The sequence below is a fragment of the Labrus bergylta genome, chromosome 7 (genome assembly GCF_963930695.1).
Source record: "Labrus bergylta chromosome 7, fLabBer1.1, whole genome shotgun sequence".
NCBI lineage: Eukaryota > Metazoa > Chordata > Actinopteri > Labriformes > Labridae > Labrus > Labrus bergylta.
In genome coordinates, this window is record NC_089201.1 from 7,526,520 (window position 1) to 7,548,023 (window position 21,504).

A 21,504-nucleotide genomic window follows, 5' to 3' on the forward strand; every position below is an offset into this window, starting at 1 on the left:
CTCGTAAATGGTTTCGTCTGACTTTGTAATATCATTAGCCTAGCTGATGGGCTCTGGAGAGGGTCCCTTAAGAGCTCCATATGATATCTTTTGCTCTTTTCACAGCGAAAGTGTTGCCAGATAAAAGATTTAAGACTGGATTATTCTGTAGCTGACCATCTTCTTCACATCAGAGAGCGGGTGACTGTGAGGGCACAACATAAAGCTTAGTGATAGAGATGCAATGATTGTGAAAATCAGGTGGTATACCAGTAATACAGGTGTGAAATAAATATCAGAATCTCCAATGGGCTTAATTGTTGTTGTTTTTATTTCATTACTGTTGTGTGATTCTTCTCTCTTTTTTTTAAAGAGCTATGGCATTGGCCACTGTAAAAACTCTTACAAACTGAATGTCCCTGATCTCTCTTAGAGATGGTGTCAAACTCCCACACTGACCACATTTTCTTTTAACGTTTGACCGTGAAAGCAAATCAGATCATCCAAGAGGTGACTGCTTCTGCACAATACAAAACCTCTTCGCTGAACCACAAGACCAGCATTGAATTGTTGCAACACAACAGATACTCATCAGCTACTAACATATGTGCATGCCACATGAATTGCAGATGTGTCAATGTTTGTTGACAGGGGGGCCTTATCAGTTGATACTGATACTTAAGTGATTCGTTGGTGTTTCCCTTGTTAGTGATCATGGTACCCCACATGTTTTTATCTAAAGGTAGTCACACAATATTACAGAATTAGTTGAATTTGAATTCATCTATTTTTATGTGCTTAAGTGCTGTCCTCCCTGTGTAGGCAGAATTTTTTTTTTCTTCTGCAGCCTTCTCTAAATGCAAACAGTGTAAAATTCCAGACATGAAAGATAAAAAAATATATATATATCTTATTTGACATGTTCACATTGAAGAGGATTTCATGATTTACTTATCAGCTTCCTGTTTTTGAAACAGTAGGGAAGCCAACTTTGACTAATTTGTTGGCTATTTTAACCAATGAGTATCATCTATACTTCCCATAGATTTCAGTGTGGTCTCCAACCATTTGATGGCAGTGTTGAGCCCCACACCACAACTGATGTCTTGGGTATCCATGCATTCTGTATACAGTGCAGGTGGATATACTGTGATAACCCTCCCACCCAGACACTGTGGTAGCAGTGTTACGTTGACTTGGTTCACTTTTTTTTAAAGCAGTGAGACACCAAATGAAACCGTTCTTGGTTTTCTATGGTATTGTTTGTTCACAGTGTGGTGTATACTGACACGATGTTCCCAACTTTCACTTCTTGTTAAAAAATACACTCACTCAATCACTGTTATTGACCCTGTGTCTATTGCTCAACAGGCATATTCTATATACATGTGACTGTATCACTGTTTGGTCAATTAATCTTCCACCAGTTTATATATTCATCTTCACCTGTGTAAGTGTACACTGATCTAGAGAACAAGAGAAGTAGCATTGATGCCTGACAGCATTTCCAACATGTTAAGAATTTATTTGTGATGGTTGTCCTTGGGAGTTTGAGTTGGGAGTGGCTGTAAACACAGTGGAGCATAAGGGTTCAGTGCTGTTTTGCCTGTGAGTCCACTATTCAATTGAGCTGCCAATGGGTTCCTACATTTGCTGATCTCATAGAATTTATAAACACAAGATGCAAATAACGTTTTTGAGTAGGAGCAAATCAATGTGGGTGGGTATTCCTAGACTCTGTAATGTGATTTTTCTTTTTGTATGTTTGTGGTGAAAAGGATTAACTGTCAACAACATTATGACACACTCACTCATCACTATTATCTATACGCTGAAACTGTTCTCCTTCAGGCAGTTCGACCTTTTTCCAGTTTGTAACTGTTGATGATGACACGTGAACATTTTAGTCGTGTTTAGGTATACTCAAAGAAGAATAAATGGCAGATGGTATTGGCCCATTATTTTGGTCGTTTGTCAGGGATATGATTCCCTCTCCAGTTACACACAGATGTCTTGATGTCTGTCCTTCAACATATCGCAGTTCTGCTTGTCATGATACTGCAGTCACTACATCTCACGTCCCAAAGGGCTTTATTCTAAATCTCCTGTGGAAACTTACTGAAGTCTGCATTTACCCAAGAGAACGTTACACTCGACATCTAATCCATCATTTTCTTTTCTCCCTGTGTTAATCATACATCAGACCTATTGTTAAAGGTTCAGCCTATCAGAGTTAGTTATTTCATTAGTATTCAATGTTTGGCACTCTAGCTGTGAGTTGATTTGCTGGTTAGTCTTCTTGCCTTTAACTTCTTTACCTTGTTGCAGGACAATAAGGTCTAAGGTGATTATACTAAATTAAGCCACAATAGGCATGGAAATGTAGCGTCCTTCTACCAGTGAGCGCAGGTGTTCATATATCCTGCTGTTCTTTCCAGTTAAGTGGGTACAATTATTGTTGTGCTATTTTTGATTTAGCAAGCTTTCTAGAGGGAGAGGGTTAGGCAGAGTATGTTGATAACTGTGGATTTCCCATTTGCTCTATTATTTCAGAAACACTGGATTTTTGTTTTTCCCATCCGTCAGTTGATACAAATTGCAGTTTATCAACTGTCGGTTGTTCAATGCCGTTGCTAGATTATGAAATACAAAAACATCCCCACACAGGATATATCTTTTTTCCATTTTGTGCAGTTCCTTTTGACTCTCTTTGTTGTATCTAGCTGTACCCTTAGGAGGCAGCACACTAAGTAGATACCTTTTGAAAAGAGATGAAGATGAAGAGATGAAGTGCAGCAGCCGAGCCCTGTGTATTGTGCCTGGCATTTCATTTACACTGATCAATATTGACTGAGGAACAACACCTTGCACAGCTTGGGGAGAGTAGCAAGAGGTTTGCAATGGATTGGGATTACTCTGTAACAAGATAGGGAATCAATAGTTGACAGCTTTGAACAGCATGAAAATACATCAGTTGTAGTCCCAGAACCTCTTCCAGCACAGTCGGGTGTTTTTAAGTTGACGGGAAGAAAATGAAATGATTTAAATTGATTTCAATGAGAAAGATTTTTCATTTCAAGACCATTGACCTAATGTCAGTTAAGTGGTGATTTTTCTTTTGCTTCAATTTTCTACATTGGGAGACATACACCTATTTACTCTAGCACCCTTATTATTCACCTGTGAAGTGACTGAACTCATTAGGTCAATTTTCTCTACGTACTGAATAAGTGCCACTCTTGCCCTCTTTGCAGATCGAGGAGGGCAGTCGCAACGTGCCCCTGGGAACTCTCATTGCCCTCATGGTGGAGGAAGGGCAGGACTGGAAGCAGGTTGAGATCCCCCCTCCAGATGCTGCAGCTCCATCCGCAGCTCCACCTGCTTCACAAGCAGCCGCTGCCCTAGTTGTTACCACAGCCGCTGCCCCCTCTCCACCTCCTCCACTACCACCAACTATATCAGGACCGTGAGTGTCACCTTCCTTATTTTCAAATAACACTCTAAAGCGCATGCAGGTCTTTTGACTCTCTTCTCAATGTGGCCATAACAAATGCTCACGCCTTCCGAAGAGTTGTGGTTGTGCTCAGATACACTTACATTTTGGCCATGTTATCAAATGTAATAAATCTACCAAAACAGAAACGAGACCTACTGTATATAACGTATTCATTCTACATCAAGTTTATTGTTGCGTTTGAGTCAGCTCACTGTCTGAGAAGCTAATGAATGAAAATACTAGTGAATTGTGCAATATTATCGATAATGGTAGGTCATGGTAATTCAAAGATCCATCCATTATCTGATCTCAGCTGTCATTGGGCAAGAGGTGGGGTACACCCTGGACTGATCTGAAACACATCAAAGAAACAAGAACAGAATCAATGATCTGAATTGAAATCAGTTCTACAGTGGCTGCACACTGTCAAAACGCTAAAGGGTGGGTGGGGGTGGGAGGAGGGGAGACAGCTGAGGGAGGTGTTTTTGGTCTGATAGACTTGTGCTACACCTGCTAAAGGCCAACAAGTGAAGTAAATCTAAGACCAGGGACAGTATGGTGTTTAAGCCTAGTCCTTTCACCATATTCTGTGAATGAAGGGGCTATCATATCTGAAACCTAAAGCTTCTTTTAATTATTTCAGGTCAGGGCTTGGTTTATTTGGTGCCTCCTTTTCTCTACTCACACGACTGGAAGATTTGAGAAATACTACCTCACTCTCTTTTCCTTTCCCAGGTTACGTTTGAGTCCAGCAGCGAGACATATCCTGGACACCCATGGCATAGACCACAAACTGGCCACGCCCACTGGACCAAGAGGACTTATCACCAAGGAGTGAGTATGAATGTGGGGTTTTGATTGAAGACCTGTTTTAAACACCATGGTGTTTTTCCCTAATGGAGTAATTTACCAGAAAAATTATTATTTCTTTTTTTCTTAGATGTTCAAGTGCATATTTCAGTAACAATTTTAGGGTGGGAGCTGTGATAAATTTCAAAACTATCATAATGAACTAAAAAACATAGCCTGTTAATGGATTTTAAAATGTATGAAAAATATGATTCATTAGGAACCATTTGCTATTTTTCACCAAATTTAAGGTAAGATAAAAGGATCTTAAAAAACGACTCTGTTGCATAAAGAGGGGTGGTAAAGACTGTTAGTATAAAATGCACTCATGCCACAAGAAAAGGAACATACGTACGTAGTAACAAAGTGTTCAGACATGCAGATCAGATAAGGTGGTCAAAAATCAATGACAGGGAAATGATCCCAACATGTTATCAGTAGTTGTTTGGTAATACAATAGGCCCAAAGGCACACATAGAAAGGAGGGTCCCCTAGTGGCCATCACAACAAGGCGGTGTGTCTGAAGGACAGACGTGTCGGCTAGAGCAGAAGGGCTTATGGCCATGTGTAGGTGGTGTGAATAAAATCTGATAAGTGACAAAATGTGGTGGTTAGGATTTCAGGTTCTTTAATCCTGTTATATGGTAATGTCACACTACAAAAAGCTGTGAACTCTCTCACACACACACACACACACACACACACACACACTCTTATAGGACCCTGCTGTCAGAAGGGACCTGATTGAATGCTCTCGTTACCCACCTTACACCCTGCTGGGGAATCTCATTAGGCAACTTCAGTCGCCATGGTAACCCAGTCTCCAGGACCCATAGGTGACCACAGAAACGCTGACTGTATGTTTTGCTAATGTCCGTCTTGGATGCTCTAAGGGATTTGTTTATGAAAGTCTAAATGGAAAAACGAGGTTTCTTAAATGGCATTAAGGGAACACTGTCGAGAAGATTATTTTTTTTCTGTCTCTTGTTGCTTTGTTGTTAAACTGTAATTAATTGTCAGGGTTAATACACACGAGCATGCTCTATGCTGCAGGGTTGTCAACATGATTTCTGGGTTTTGAAGTTTAAACAATGTTTAATTAGCAAGGCAGTTTTAATTGCACCCTTATGTTTTGTTTTGTCAGTGTGGCAGTTTGATAGCTCGGTTACCTCTCCTGCGTCCGACTCAGCTTGCCAATTCACTCGCTGACACCTAGACTAACTAATTAGCCCGGCAGGTCTGCAGAAAGGATGCTGAAGAAAGCAGAGGAAGGTTCTACCAGATTTGAAAGACTCCTGACGCAGGGAAGGTTAGGGGGAAAAGAAACGCTTTGCATCTTTGCAAAGTGAATCAAATGATGTTCTTATCCAAAACACTTTGCTGGCCAAGCCCACTGCCAACAAGAGCTACACAAAGCTTCACTTTTAAGGTGCTACCTTGCTTGGTAATGGACAGTGTGTTCCTTTTTCTCTCTCTCTCTCTCTCTCTCTCCCTCTCTCTCTCTATCCCTCTCTCTCTCCCTCTTTCTTTTTGGTTTTCACAAATGTTATACTTATAGATGTTGAATTTATAAATGCAGATATCATCCTGCATAAAAATCTGATTTTTTTGGAAGTTCCAATCAAATTAAAAATAAAAAAACAATCTTTGATGTTTCTTTATATGAAAGCCAAGACTACATTAACTTTAGAGTAAGTTAAATGTTATTTAACATCAAGTAAACAATCAGTGTGATTTTGTAACATAAGCGCTACAGCTGGTTGTTATAGACATGGTGGTGTTATCTCCCCCTCAGTTTATCAAAGCAGCAACCTCCGGTCTTAAAAAAGGAAGTCAATGCGGAAGTGCAAAATCCGACTGTCTGCTTGAAGCTGGCTCCAGGAACACCGGAAGTCACATACACATGACTGGCAAAAAAAGCTGTTTTTACAGCATAACTAAACATGTTTACAGCCTGGTACAAAAAAGGAAATAGGTTTGATTAGCTATTGTCATCATGAGCAATAACTGTACAGGGGGTTAATTTTTTTTTTTATAACTCATCTGTTTGGATTTTATGATTGATACAAGTATCCATAGTTAGGCGTGTGGCTGACATGAATTGCACTCTGCATGTTTTATGTTTTGTCTGTGTTGTAGTAAGTGACTCTCGCTGCAATCAAATTTACCTACGGGTACAAATAAAGTAACCTGAACCTGATTGACAGGTGGGCGCGGTGTATCGCTTTGTCAAGAGGCTTATATCCTGCTTCAGCTCCATCTCCATCTCCAGCTCTCAGCCTGTCAATAGGTTGACTGAAAGTTAGGCAACAGTAAGGAAAGTTAGGAGACCGCATCTCCAGCATGGCGGCTGCTATCGATGAGCCTCAGGAGCCCCCTGCCGTAACAGATGGCTGACGTCACTCAAGCTTCGCCCATTGATATTAACAGTCTGAGTTTATCACTCTTATGTTTACATATGTTTTGGACATACTGAGAGGCTAATTGGTAGTTACCTTGTTCACAGAATTACTGTTACCATGGTATCGGGGTTGTAAGTAGTTTGTGACATAGCACTTCTGTTCTTGTTGGGAACCAAATCTCCCTGGACATTATAGCTACATATGGGCTTAGCTCTTATGAGAGGCCAGGATAGACCCTTTTTCCCTTCCTTTGTCCTGTGGCACATCAGATAAGACTGAAACCAGGGAAATGTACCCCTCCCATTCTAAGTTCTACTCCACTGAGGCCCCTCTATAGAGGGCATGAATAACAGAGGTCACGCAACCTAGGAGTGAGATCATAGCGTGTTGCATAATCGTCATCGAGGTTTAATTAGAGATTGTTTACAAAGAAACACACATCTATATTGCTACTTTAATCTTCTTTATTGTTGTCATAAAAAGCAACATTAACCAATAAGTAAAGTAACCGTTTACTTGGTTTTAACGTCAGTAAACCACTGTTTGCTTTTATTATCGGACCTTGTGTGATAAAAAAGGGAAATGCTGCCATTTAAGTGGAGAGGATGACTTTTAAACACCATGATATGTGTAAAGAATGAGTTAAAGCAGTAAACACGCAATAACACAAGCGCGTTCATTTATGCAGACTGGCTTTTATATAAATATTAAGTAATCAAGTATCCAAGTTGTGTGACATTGATTCATATTTAATTTCCTGCTTCATAGCGAATGAAAGGCACAACTGTGGCAAAAAAAAGTGGTGGAAAGGCGCAGAGGTCAGGCCCAGAGAGAGTTTTATAATGACATGAGTGACCTTCACCAATACAAGTATTCAATGATAAGAGTTTCTCCTGTAAAACATGACACAGCCAACATGTTTAAACACGTACAGCATGTGGAAGATTGAACAACATAATGGTAAAGACTAATAAAGCTGTGTTTTAAAAGATGTCACTGCTCTGGGATAGTATGTCAACTCCAGCCTGTACTGTATGCCAGGTTACTTCCCTAAATTATTCTCACTTTTTTGTGACTTCCTCTGTAGTTTCTGAAGAACAGCTTTTTGTTGCAACATTTCATTGCAAACTTGATCTGCAAGTTTCAACTTCCTCTTGTCTTTTTTTTTTAACCTACATGTGTTGCAGGTGTACTCACTTTGGATGCTAGGAGCTTCTCTTCATTTAACTTAACTCAGCATCTCTTTTCAGTGTTTTTTTTAAAGAAATGACCAGTCAAACAAGAGCATTTTATAATTGGTCTCCATTTCAGACCTTATGTGTTGTTTAAATTGCCTGATATTTGTTTTTACTCTCGATCCAGAAGGCATGCAGCTCTCATACTCCATTTTATCCTAGGTGGCAGTAGAAGGCAGAGTGAATTCATGTGTGTACATTCGTTGCTCATTTCCTGTGTGTGTGTGTGTGTGTGTGTGTGTGTGTGTGTTAGCTGCCACGATCCCTTTTTAATATTCTGCTCACTGATTCTCAGTCTTTCAGAGGCTTCTTTGCTTTGGTTGTCAGTTGGGCTGTAAATGGTTGGTGTGAATAGCACATGGCCAGCTACACAAAAGGTATCTATGGTGTAATTGCCAAATGCCCACTGTAGTCTCTTCTTGACTTCCTTTTGATTTTCTTAATGCACTCTCACTGAGGCTATAGGACACATTCAGACACACCCAGTATTAAAAAAACAAAGTCTAATATGTTCTCTTTTCTATTTTGTTACTTCTATTCATATTTTATTGGCATGTTCTGTACTTATACGGCTATGCTGCACTTTCTGTTTGTTATGTGGTGGTCTGATATCATGAGATACATATTAATATAGTCCTCTCAGGTTATCTGGGGGATTTCCAAGTTGCCTCAGTCCCACCACAAACAAATACCCCTATCAGGCAGAGAAAGGAAGGAGCTTGTGCTAGAGGGGGAAAAAAAAAAAAAAGATGCAGCTCTGAGAGGAGAGAATAGCTGGGGGGCCCAGACAGTTCTCGGCTACACGGTGAGGTCAGAGGCAGCTGGTCCAGACAAAAGACTGGATGTGTGTGAGTTGTTGGACCCCTGTGCATTGAGCTGGAACCAGAGAGCTTCAAGCAGGAACACCTGATACCTGCCCCTCCCATCTCTTTCACTGCTACGACTAAAATTGATGGGTGAAAAAAAACAAAAATCCAGGGCAAATCATTGTGCGGTCTACTGTAAGCCTGAGGTAAACAGAACCCCTCAATTTGACGTTAGATGATCTGTAAGTGGAAAATTCACCTCCATCAGACATGTAAATATGTCTTTTAACCATGCAAGGATTAACACTATTGCATCCATACCAAAAACAGCAATGAGTCTATGATATCTTATTGTTTAGCCTCAGGAATAGATGCTGTCTGAAAATGAAGGAAGTCCATGCCAGAGGGAAGGTTAATAAAAACCAAGGTTTTGAATAAGCTGCAGCTGACACCTGATCCTGCCCCGGCCTTACCCTGCCGGGGTTTGTTTGTGACTAGCAAATGATTCTCATGACGCCAATCCTCTGGAGAATCATCGAAAGTTACCTCTCCCTAGGAGCATGGCACAAATAAAATCCAGACAAAACTGGCTGGCCAAGTGGGAGCTAACGGGTGAATAATGAATCATTGTTGTCATGAGCTGTGCCAGTGTTTGTTTTCTACTCTTGTAAATTCATATATAATGGTCAAAGCAAAAAAATAAATAAAGGACTGCACTTTTAATGAAGAAGGGAAAAAAGGTTTTTTTTAATGTTAAAATAAGGCCATCATGAGTAATTTGAGAAAATGAAGACAAATAGAAGGATACAAGTTTCCCTTGAAATAGCATAGTTTATCTGACTACATAAGCCAGTTTTGCATGAATGATTCAGAAAATATGGACCCAAATAAGTTTGACAAGACGGCAGGTTTACAGTCTGCAGTGTATTTCTTCTGAGTAAGCTGAGTAGCATTTGTTCTTGTACATTTTTGAGCGTAAACATTTCTCACCATCATGAATGAAACACACTCTGACCTCCTGAACTGTAGTTCCAGTGTGTTTCAATCTGTGGTTGTGTTGCATGCCATATCGGTTCAGTTGTTTTTACAGCTTGTTGCCCAATTATTTCTAACCACATCAGTTCTCCTCACCCTGTCATCTGAAATGGAAATGATCACTATTCCATCTTAGACGTACGTAAAGAACCATAAAAAGTGGAGCTTGAATTCCTTTTGTAATGATCCTCACCAATGCAGACATGTCATCACTTATATTTTGGTTTCTGGACAGCCTTTTTATGGAATGAAAACATGATGACATTCAAATGAAATGATTATATACATATTGTGGTCTAAAATGTTTAAATGATTTTATACCATTTTTTTCTTGTTACTATTACAGAGATGCGTTGAATCTCCTGAAGATGTCTCCTGCTGCCAAAACAACAATAACAACAGCCGAAGCTGCCCCGCCTCCCCCGAGTCCAGTCCCTGCCTCGGCAGCACCCCCTCCGCCCCCCGGCAGCAGACCCAACATACCTCCTCTTTCTGTACCAGGGAAACCAGGAGTACCAGTGAGTACTCCTAACACTGTTTCACACTCATACATGCTCATAGGAACAACCCCACATACCGCAGTGTTCTTTGGTAGTGGTGAAAATGTATTAAGAAACAATCAGCCTATCTTCCCACTTATGGTTTGTGAATGAGTCATTTTACTTTTCTCAGTAGGTCTTTCTGCTAAATGTGAGCACTGACGTCAAACATCAGGATCTATAAATAAATAAACTACACAAATGTGATCAGCTCAAAGAATTCCCCCAATGAGTGATGGCTGCTTACGTTTATCACAAGTTGTTGTTCCCCTTGATCATCTCCAAACTTCTCTTTCTCCTTTTATAATGACTTACTTCCCTTCTTTTTTTATTCCCCCCCTTAGGGAACCTTCACAGAGATCCCAGCCACAAATGTCCGCCGTGTGATTGCTCAAAGACTAACGCAATCGAAGACCACCATCCCCCATGCGTACGCCTCGGTTGACTGTGACATGGCTGCTGTCATGCACCTCCGCAAAGACTTGGCCAAAGGTATAAAAAAAATAATAATAATAGAAAACTAGTGTTGAGAGTGTATGCATTAGCACTAATCTTTTCATTCCAACATGTCTGAATGTCTGACAGTTACATTTGGAGGGAACTTTTCTGTGACAATGTCGATTTCAGGGTTTTCACATGACTGCTGGTTTGACAAAGAGGACAGTCTTTTTTTGCATTGAAGATGCTATGGTACATGTTTTCTCTGGTTTGGTGGGAGTTGACAGGTTGTAAACGGGTACCTAAATGCAACATAAATCGAATCAGACCCAGAAGCCGATTACCGGATGGGATCTTAGAAACGTCAACATCTGACACTGATCAGCTCTGGTTTCTTCGCACCACTAATACAAGTCTGATCACATCTTGATAAGACACCAACAGTGGTCAAACATGTGGCATTCAAGTCTTATGGGATGGCTGCATTGGCTCGCTTGAAATCATCACTCTAGTTCAAAGGGCTAAATATTTAATCTTCTGTCTCAAACTTTGGTTGACATGTTTTTTTTTTTTTTTATATATAATAACGTTGAGGTTTCATTGAAGTATCCGTTTTTGTGCTCACAGGAGTGTGAAGCACTCTACTGGAGTAATCAATTATCTCTGGTTCCAAATGTTTCAAATGGATCAGTTAAGAGTGCTTGACCTTTGATGCACCTTGCGTAATAAATGACAGTAATAAGACAAAATCATGATGAAAAGCGTTGACCCTTTTAAGAAAAGGCCATGTGTGAGCTAGATGAAAAGAACTTAGTCTTTCAGTCGTCTTTATTGAATCACTAAGGAAGGCACTGTACTCAAGTGTTGACTGATAAATACTGTACAGTACAAGCGGGCTCTTCCTCGTGTTTGGACAGAAACATTTTCAGCCTCACACTTCCCTAGCAACTGTTATACAGCTAACCACAGCTGCTTGTGAAACCCCCTCAGGATATGTCTGGTGAAGGTTGTTTTATACCACAAGCAGAGAAAGGGAACTATGTCCACGTGTCACAACAGTCATTTTTCAACAGATTGCTACTTAGGGCCAAGAAAGAAGCTGTTTTTAATGGCGGCCTGTAATGCATCCCTAAAATGTAAGCGGTGCTTACTTAAGACTGTTTTCATGTTGATATAGTATTGACGCTTTCTATTTTTGAAACATAGTTCAACATGGTTTTGGTTCAACACACTATCTGATGGTTGGCTTTATTTAGCAGTAACTTTGCCTAGCTGTCAAACGAGCTGCAAATCTCTCTGGGTCCTGTCTCTGTGGCGGAGGAAATGGGACGGCCATTCCAAACCTATTAGCGAGCTTGTGTGTGTATTGAGGGATTCTCTCTCCCCCGGTTGTTTTTGCGGGGCCTCTTTGTTCAGGAGCAGTGCGATTTCACGGTTAGCACGTTAATCATGCCTCTCGCAGCATTCATAACCGTCTGGTGCTGCACTAAACGGGCCGACGCTGGTTAAAGTTGGCAGCGATGCCCAGCCCTCCGGGTCCCCTGGTATCTGACACAGAGCTGGGAGCAGAGCAAATGCTTTTGACTGAGTCTATATGCAGAGACTGATTCTGACCAGCTGGACTCTAGGTCTTTTTTTGTTGTCTTTTTTTCCCTCTAACTGAAAGAATGTATCGTATCACTTATTCTTCCCACTTGTACATTAAAATGACCTATATAGGGCCAAGTCTAAACAACTATCCAGCTATCTTAAGCCGTTTTCACATATGCACTCCAGATAATATCTAGATATTTACAGGAGGACTTCTCCGGAGATTCTCCCGACCTAGCTGTTCACATATGCTCCTCACAGCGGGGGACTTTCCCTGTCAGAGGGGAGGGGTCGCGGGGGATTTCTAGAGGTAAGACGTGACGTAAATAAACAACGCGGCTGTAACAGCCGTAGCAACAGAGTCCGCTATAGGATGCTATAATGACAATATTTGCCTTTATATCAATGCTGTGTAGTCAAATGGAATGACAACATCCACAAAAGAGTGGAGAACAACATACTGACGAACAGAAAACAGAATGCAGCCGTTTAATTACATGCACGGAGGTCGTAGTGGTCGCGTGCAGGCACTTTAGTCAGTCACTATATAAACATCACTCGGGTCCCATTGGCCCAAATTGAAAATCTCTGGAGTATATGCTGACGCGTTCAGACATCAGCTCACTCGGATATTCTGCGGATAAAACACTAGGGGTCTGGCCGGATAAACTCCGGGTAAAGTCTGTGCGAAAAATGTGGCTGTTTGTGTTCACACATAGCCTAAATCCCCTCCGGGTAGCCAAATCTCCAGAGTTTTTCAGGAGATTTCTGTATGTGTGAAAAGGGTTTTCAAGCCTTTTTCAGAGCAATAAGCAGAAACCTGTTGTGTTGATTGTTATTAGAGCTTGATTGGGCTCACAGACTGTTTCCTCTTTGTCTTTTCAGAACAAATCAAAGTGTCTGTTAATGATTTCGTTATCAAGGCGGCTGCTGTTACACTGAAAGTAAGTATTCCTCAGAATCTTTGTTTGACTGCTCTGTTATAAATTCTTAAAAAACCTGCAGACACACAGAAATCTGTAGTCCGTACTATAAGTTGGTAACAAGGTAAAATTATCTTGCCACCAAATTCACCATTTTTCTTTTGTAAATGTAATGTAATTGAGCTTGTATATTTATTTTCTGGTCTTCTGACTACTCAAAGCGCTTATACACCTCAGCTCATACCTACCCATTCATACCGTAACACCCACTGATGGCAGAGGCTGCTATGTAAGGTGTCCATCAGTATTCGCTAATTCCAGTCATACACATTTATACACCACGGCCGAAGCAGCGGTGGCAACTTTGGTTTAGTTTCTTGCCCAAGGACACATCGGACATCTGGCTGCAGGAGCTGGGCATCAAACCCCCAACGACGACCAACTCTACCAACTGAGCCGCCATCAAGGGCCATTATTAGAACAAACGATATTCTCTGTTGATGGACATTTTTTTTGAATTTCATAAACCAACCATCTCCATTAGCACTCTTCAGGAAATGCAGACACATACTTGTTTTTCTTTTTTTATGAATGCCATTTAGAAAGGTACACATTGAGCAAGCTTTGAGAAATGTATGGAGTGCAATAGATGTGGAAAAAAAAAACAGCCAGTCCTCTGGTAATTGAGTTATTCTAGCCCAGACTGTGTCAGCAGCATATGATAAGGACAACATTTATCTTTATTAAATGTAAATCTTTATCTGCCGCACTATATGTTTTGGCTGTACGTGTTAACATGTTCCAGACATCATGGGAGCGCAACATGACATCATACATACTGCGTTAAGACATGTATGAAACACTGCTACATGAGAGCCAGCAGCTGAGAAACCTGTGTCACAGTACATGTGAGGAATGTGGAACAAAAATGTCCCAGTAAATGTGAGTTGTTAATGCCAGAGATAAGCATGTCTCTGTCACAGTCAAGATACTTTTTTCTTTCAATGTACACATTCTCACACAGCCAAAGTACCTCTTTAGATTGGCCTTGGATTGCACAAATTATTTATTGTATAATACTGTACCGTCTGAAAATTGGCAAGAGCAGCAATATTTTACCCTGACATGACCTGAGAACATCAGAATGTGGCTGCTGTAGGTAGATGAAATGTTTCTGTTCCTTACTCAACATAAATATTGTGTTGTTAAACGTATGGTGGAAAATAATTATATTTTTGACGCGTCCATATCAAATTCTCTGATTATGTATGCATTGTAATCATTAGGCACTTAATTGATTCAGGAGTTTCTAACATGTCCTGCCTTCATAATTGATTTATGTGCATGCTCCAGCACATATTAAAGAAATGAAATGTTATTGTATAGTATCACATTTTGATTTGCTTAACATTGCAAGGCAGTGCGTTACCAAAGCAAGTCAAACGTTTGTGTTTCTTTGTTCTTCAAGATTATTCATCCGTTAGTATCTGTTATAACATGACCTGACCTCTGACTTTTTACCATAGGAGATGCCAGAAGTGAACGTGACCTGGTCTGGGGATGGACCCCGGGCGCTTGATTCAATCCATATTTCAATCGCAGTGGCCACAGACAAAGGCCTCATCACCCCCATAATCAAGGATGCTGCGAACAAAGGAGTCCAGGAGATCTCAGCTAATGCAAAGGTAGGAGGAATGTTTTAAAGTTTGATCTCATGGTTTACTTATCCTGAGAGTTCTCGAGTGTGCATTATTGTCATGCTTTCTTTGCCATGGAACATTATGACTCTGAGCTATAGGTACCTTCAGTGTGTCACGTCAGGTGAAGACATGCTGTTGATTTGTACCTGAAAAAAGGGACTGGAGACCTGAACTCAACCCAGCTGTATGGGAACACTAACACTGTGGGCGTATTTACAGATGTCCTCACATTCTGGCTCTGACTTTATCACATACAAAGGAGCTTCTTTTCCCCTGTGCATCAGATCAGATAGAGTAGATGTAGCTGTTTTTTTTTTTTTCAAACATGCTTGATAGGACTGTAGCTGGCTGATTGTATTTGGGATAGTTTCCTTTTTGGGTTGTCATGTTGCAGGTCTCAGCTGTAACTGGCCACAGATGGAGAACATGGCAACAATGGCCGGCTATTTGTCCGAATCACTGTCAGCAGATGGGGACAGACATGTAATCATACATCTCATATGAATGTACAGAAATAAACATGATGATTGGTCTTAATGACCCTTTTTTCATGAAAGTAAGACGTGTTGTGCAAACAGATAGTTAACTGATCATAATGTGACTCAGGTGTAATTTACCTAAATGTTCGAGCTTATTTTTAGTCCTGTCATATCATCCAAGATACAAAGACTGATTAACAGCTATTACCAACAACATTGGAAGAGAAATGAGTAAGGTTGGTGCAGCTGTTATATTAGATAATAGGAAAGTGGTAGAAGTCACAGTGTCTGTTTTAACCTAACAACAGCAGTGATTATATATGAAACAAGTTGCCTGTGATTGTCGGTGTGCTTAGGTGAGAGAGGGAGGGAGAAAATGGGTGAGTAATTTAGTTTTTAGAATCATTTTCTTCTGATTGCAGCATTTATGACAAAGCCGTAATGGCACAATTGGTGCGCACAGATCTTGTATTAGATGTGGTTGCTCCTGCACATACAGTAAGTGTTGTGAGGTGTGGTCTGTTTGTTCTTTTGCACACCCGTGCTTTACTGTAAATGTTAGCCAAACTGTGACTGAACATGATGCTGAAGTGCTGATGGGAATGATGTGTTGCTTCAAAATGCTGTTGTCAATTCTTCATGAAGAATTTGTAAAAAATTAAATGTACACGTTGATTTATTTTTCACACAATCACCTGAGTGGTTAACATGTATAACGGTACTAAACGTAAATGTATTTCTATTTGTATTTATAGAAAGAACAGCAAACAGCTTTTATGTGGTACTCAAACAATAAAAGGCATTAAAGGTAGTGGATCCTTAAATAATAAGATGACTCCTGTGGAATGTCTGCCACATGTTAAGAAAACCCAGAGCAATTGTTCTACCATGTTGTGTAAAGAGTTTGGGCCAAGTTACATAAATTACAGTAAATTCAGTACAGACTGTCAAACACCATTATGTAATCTAACCTTGTTTGATGTTTCTGTTTTTTGTTTAAACTCTTTCATTTTTGTTTATTTTGTTATCTGTTTCCTCTCACTCAACATCAATCCTTTTTTACATAGTTGTAGTTTTTACACAGTAATCTTTTGGAATATATTTCTATGAGAACATCAAAAATAGTTTTACACTGTGGCAGTGTTTTTCAATTTAGTAACGTTAAATGTCGTTAAATGCATATTTTGGTTTTGGTGTCATTGTCCGTGTCCTGTGATATGTATTCAGAATGATGTGGTAGTTTGATGTGAATACACGTTAGTATTGAGTGCCATGACTGCAGCTAACTTTGACAAGCCAAAATTCACAAGTGAAAGTATCTGCAGGTGTAGTCTGAAAGTTAAATTATCTTTCCTCTCCTGCGGTATTTTTGAAAGGTTGGTAAAGTAACATAGTCGTGCCTCTGCACAACCACTGCAGAATAAATCCCCACCACACTATAACACATGCACACCGCAGCAGCAGCTCTATGAAACATTGGCACTGTAAGCAGTCCACTTAAGCCTTCAAAAGGTGCCTTCCTACCCACTGACTTCAGTGTAGTCATGCTGCTGCCTTGAGTTAAATCCACATTTGCAAGTCCTTATTATTGTCAAATTAAAATCAACATGTGGTTAGATTGAAGCCAAGAGAGGTTGCCGCTGGCTGTTGATGTGATGGAGTGGTTCATGAGACTGCTTTATACTGAAAGCGCTTACCTCTAATGTGCCCACCATGTCCCACTGTGTTTCGTGATCCTGTGAGTCATCTCTCCACTTTCTGTGTTGGCTGTGTCCCTGCATTAACCTTTGAGAGCGTTTCCATTTAAATGAAGCTCAGGTTGAATAAAGACATCGTGCTCATCTAGCAGGAAAAGCTTTAAAAAAAAAAAAAAAAAGATGCATTGCCATTTAACAATATCTTTTTAATAGTATTCCACTCTTTATTTTATAGCTTATACAGATTAAAAGGAGCATACTTGATCTGTGTCACAGTGATACTCCATTGAAGGTCTAGTGGATGCTGTCCATGCACATATTCTAACAGCAGACATGATACCAACATACTTCTGTCTTTATTGACAGTTAGCTTGTGTTTCCTCCAATGGTGTCGCTCTCATTCAAGCTCTGATTGAACATGAATTCAATGAACCTGTCTGCAATAATGTGTTAGTTTTCCCCGCCAGATGTCTCATCCTCCCCTCTGGGTTGTTGGCAATTCCCTTTCTTCATTTTGGCAATGCACAGTCTGATAGTTTCCATTTATCTCAGTGCTCGCTATCGGACATTTAATCATTTTTTAGAACATGATATTATAGAATTGGCCCCTGTGGCCTCTTACCAGAAGGTGTGAGTGATATAAAACTGGGACTTAGAGGCTTTTAGCTCTTGTGAAGAATTGTTCTGAAGTCTGTTGTGGCTAGTTGACTTTTCAGGATAGACAAGATTGGTTACCGGGGCTGAGCTGATCATTAGCATGGAAGCTGTTATCAGATTAAGTGGTGCTTATGTGTACTCGGAAGTTATGATCATCAAGTCTTTATACTTTTTGAGCTGCTTGTGATAGTATAAATGAATAGTCTGTCTCTGGTTTGACCACCATATTTTGCAGATATGATAAGATAAGAGTACAATGACGATCTTCTGACATCTACCACCCTGAGATCCAAATAACATTTTCTCAGAAACTAGAACTCAGCTAAACTTATCATCAAACCACATAAGTATTTTCTTTGTTGTGCTAACCAGCATATGTTAGCATGCCTAATGACTAAAATACTGTGGTGAAAAACATGCATGCCCACTGCCCCGTTTCCACCAAGCGGTTAGGTTTGGTTTTGGTGCAGTTTGGTACGGTAAAGCCTGATCTTGCTTGAGTTTACATAGCCAACTGTACCCTAACACGTCACTAAATCACACCCCGACATAGTGGAGACAGCCAATAAATAAAAAAAAAGAACAAGAAACAGTAAACAAAGATCGAGGAAGGTCTGCATCTCTGAGGTTGTCCATGGGGCAGCCTTAAAAAAACTCTCTAAATCTACAGGACATTTAACCATGGTGCATTTTGTGTTTGTCCTTTACTAAGGGGAGTGAAATTTAATTTGAACAATCAACGGACTGCAGTGTGTCTAGCTCCACCCTTTAGGGTTGGTTCGGTACGCTTGGCACCCCGCCAGAACCAAAAAAGTAGAACGGTACGGATCGGTTATTTTGGTACCATTCCCAATTTTTGACAGTGGAAACATCAATGAATGTATAACGTACCGAACTGAACTCAACCGTGTAACTGTAAAGTATTGTGCTGTTTTTTTATTAATGCCTTTCTTTCCCATGGACATGTCAGAGACAAGTTTGTCCTCTATTAAACATGTCTTGTTTTCCTTTTTTTCAGCACTGTTTATATTTCACTTTTTATATTTCATATTTCCATAGGCACTGGCCCAGAAGGCCCGGGATGGGAAACTTCTACCTGAGGAGTACCAGGGAGGCTCATTTAGGTAAACATGAGATGTCATTATTTAGTTATAGTCGAAAAAGCCTATAAAAGAGGCATAATAACACCAAACTCAACATTCTTCTTATTTTCTCAATATAAACTGTCCATTTTCTCAGTTCAGTGTGCTGATTTTAATCTATGTGGAAACACTGGTGCTTTCATTGCACTTGATTCTATCTCACAACTTCCTTTGTGGCTCAGCAATCAGATAGCCATCGTACATTTCCGCCACTATGACTGAAATCCGGTTTGGCAGATATTCAATACATTATGCATTATTCTACATCTCACGAGGGCCTGAACTGAACGTGGTCCGGGGCGACAAGTGCCATCAGTTACCGTGCCATCAATTGCAGAAAAGTGGGAGCGAGGCTCTTCAGCTCATTAGAATTAATGGTGTCATTTAGACATAAATGGGGTTTGTGTGTCAGGCAGGAGCGATGAATTCCTATGGAGATGTAACCCTCTCTGTCCTCCTGAGGATATATATATGTGTACACCCTCCCTCTATCTGTATCGCCATCCCCCTGAGCTACATTTCTCATTAAGGCAAACAGGAACCTGCCCTCGGGTCGGTCTTGTTCACTGTTCACCACATTTAGGGAGACATTTGGAGGCTGAAGCTGCCGTGCTTTCTATTTGTAACATACAATGTTCTTGGCCAATGACATTTCTGAGCCTATTTCACCTTCTCATTTGTAATGCACTCGCTCTTTGAGATAAGGTTTTTGTGCTAAGACGCTGGTGTAGTACCATCATTAGGTCTGCTTAGTTGATTTTTATGCATGTTTTTCCCCTGCTTATCATGTATTTATGTGCAACCTCTCCTCCATTTCTTCCCTTCCTCCCTCTTCTCTCTATTACTCTCTCTGGCAGTATATCTAACCTCGGGATGTTTGGTATCAGCGGCTTCAGCGCCGTAATCAACCCCCCTCAGGCGTGTATCCTCGCCGTCGGGACCTCCAGGTCTGAGCTTCGACTGTGCGAGGAGGACCAGACCCTGCGCACCCTGCAGCTAATGACAGTTACACTTTCCAGTGACGGACGGCTGGTCGATGACGAGTTAGCCTCGCGGTTTCTTGATAAATTCCGCGCGAACTTAGAAAAACCACAACGCATGGCCCTAGCCTGAAAAACGAAAGAATTAAGATTGTTATATGTAAGAGAAGATAATGACTAAAAAAATAAAAATAAAAATAAAACCGTCATGATAAAGTCTGGAGTGTGATTTCACAACCAGAAAGATATTTAAAAAATGGATTCCTGTCCGTGCTTGGATGAAGGCTTGTACATAGTATAAACTTCTGTTGTGGCTCTCTTCACATAATCACCAGGATTTGTGATGGTGGTGTTACACTGGCCTTCTGCTGATGGCAGAGTCGAGCAGTGCTGCCAAATATTACCAAGATAATGGAGCATCTCAAATCCTGTAATGTCTCCCTGATGTTGTATATATAAAGTGGTTACTCTAGTTCAGGTTCTATTTTTAATTCCCTGTGCATCTGCTCAAAGTCACTATGAACTTTAAAACCTATGTTCATTGGTCTGAGATATTTATTACTGATCATCAGCTCTATTGCAGTTACTTCTAAGACGACCGGAGTTCAGACCACTTCCAAAAGTATAACAATGTTCATGTTAATATGTTTTAACTTATTTCAAACAGCTTTGACATCGCTGAAAGCCGTTTCTTCAAGTCCATGTGTGTACAACGTACAATAAAATTGTTTAGTTTTTGGTTTCCTTAGATGCCAATAAAACACATTGTTCAACCTTGACTCGTCTGTGCCGTCCATTAAAACACATTTCACCTCCATTCCTCATGTTACCCAGCTACAAGGGAAACTTTAGATATATTTCTGTGTGTGTGTATTTTCTATTTAATTAGAACCTAATGAGATTACATGATGAATTTGCTCATGGAGGCCAATTAGGATAATTTGCTGGGCTGAGTATACAGGTCAGCCTCTGCTGGCAGATGTTTATCTTTGCTGTTAGCGTGGGCAGCACAGCTGTTTACATATGTATCAGCACCAGTCAGACAAGGCTTATCCCAGATTTGCATAAGCTGGGTTCGTTTTATTTTTTTGTTTGTTTTGTTTTCAACAGATGAAGTGACTGAAATGAGCAAGTCATGATCTCTGTCTTTTTCTTGACTCCAGCTTGTGTGTCTATTTTACAACATGACTACATTGTAGTTTTTTACATGTTTATTCAGAATGTAAACGAACAAAGGTGAGTGGAGTAAAAATCCAGGTAGAGAAAGTGCGATCATATTTCATGCTACTAGAGATAGGGCTGTAATAAAAAATTCCCTGAGACAGTTACTTTACTAACTGCCTTTTCCCCCCAACTCTCCTGTTTTTACTGCATCTCTTCACTCTCTTAAACACTTTAAACTGACTGAGGCGCAAGGACATTTTGTTCACTGGTTGCTGTGGTGTCACATAGAGATGTGTGCGTTTTGCATTAAGGAGGGAGACATGGGGAGGAGGGTACAGGCAATTGGCACAGCCCAGCTGTTTCCTACAGTATGCTCACTGTTCAGCTAGCCAT

At 40.4% G+C, this 21,504-nt stretch overlaps 1 protein-coding gene across 1 annotated transcript in view; it reads left to right on the forward strand.

Moving 5' to 3' along the window:
* pdhx (pyruvate dehydrogenase complex component X) overlaps positions 1-20,726 on the forward strand; it is a 29,220-nt gene extending 8,494 nt beyond the window's left edge. The window contains exons 4-11 of the mRNA XM_020642708.3: positions 3,234-3,445; positions 4,211-4,309; positions 10,149-10,320; positions 10,686-10,833; positions 13,255-13,313; positions 14,819-14,977; positions 18,885-18,949; positions 19,825-20,726. Of these exons, the coding sequence (XP_020498364.1) occupies positions 3,234-3,445; positions 4,211-4,309; positions 10,149-10,320; positions 10,686-10,833; positions 13,255-13,313; positions 14,819-14,977; positions 18,885-18,949; positions 19,825-20,080 (1,170 nt within the window). The 3' untranslated portion in view covers positions 20,081-20,726. The remainder of the gene's footprint in view (positions 1-3,233; positions 3,446-4,210; positions 4,310-10,148; positions 10,321-10,685; positions 10,834-13,254; positions 13,314-14,818; positions 14,978-18,884; positions 18,950-19,824) is intronic.
* The last annotated feature ends 778 nt before the right edge of the window (positions 20,727-21,504 follow it).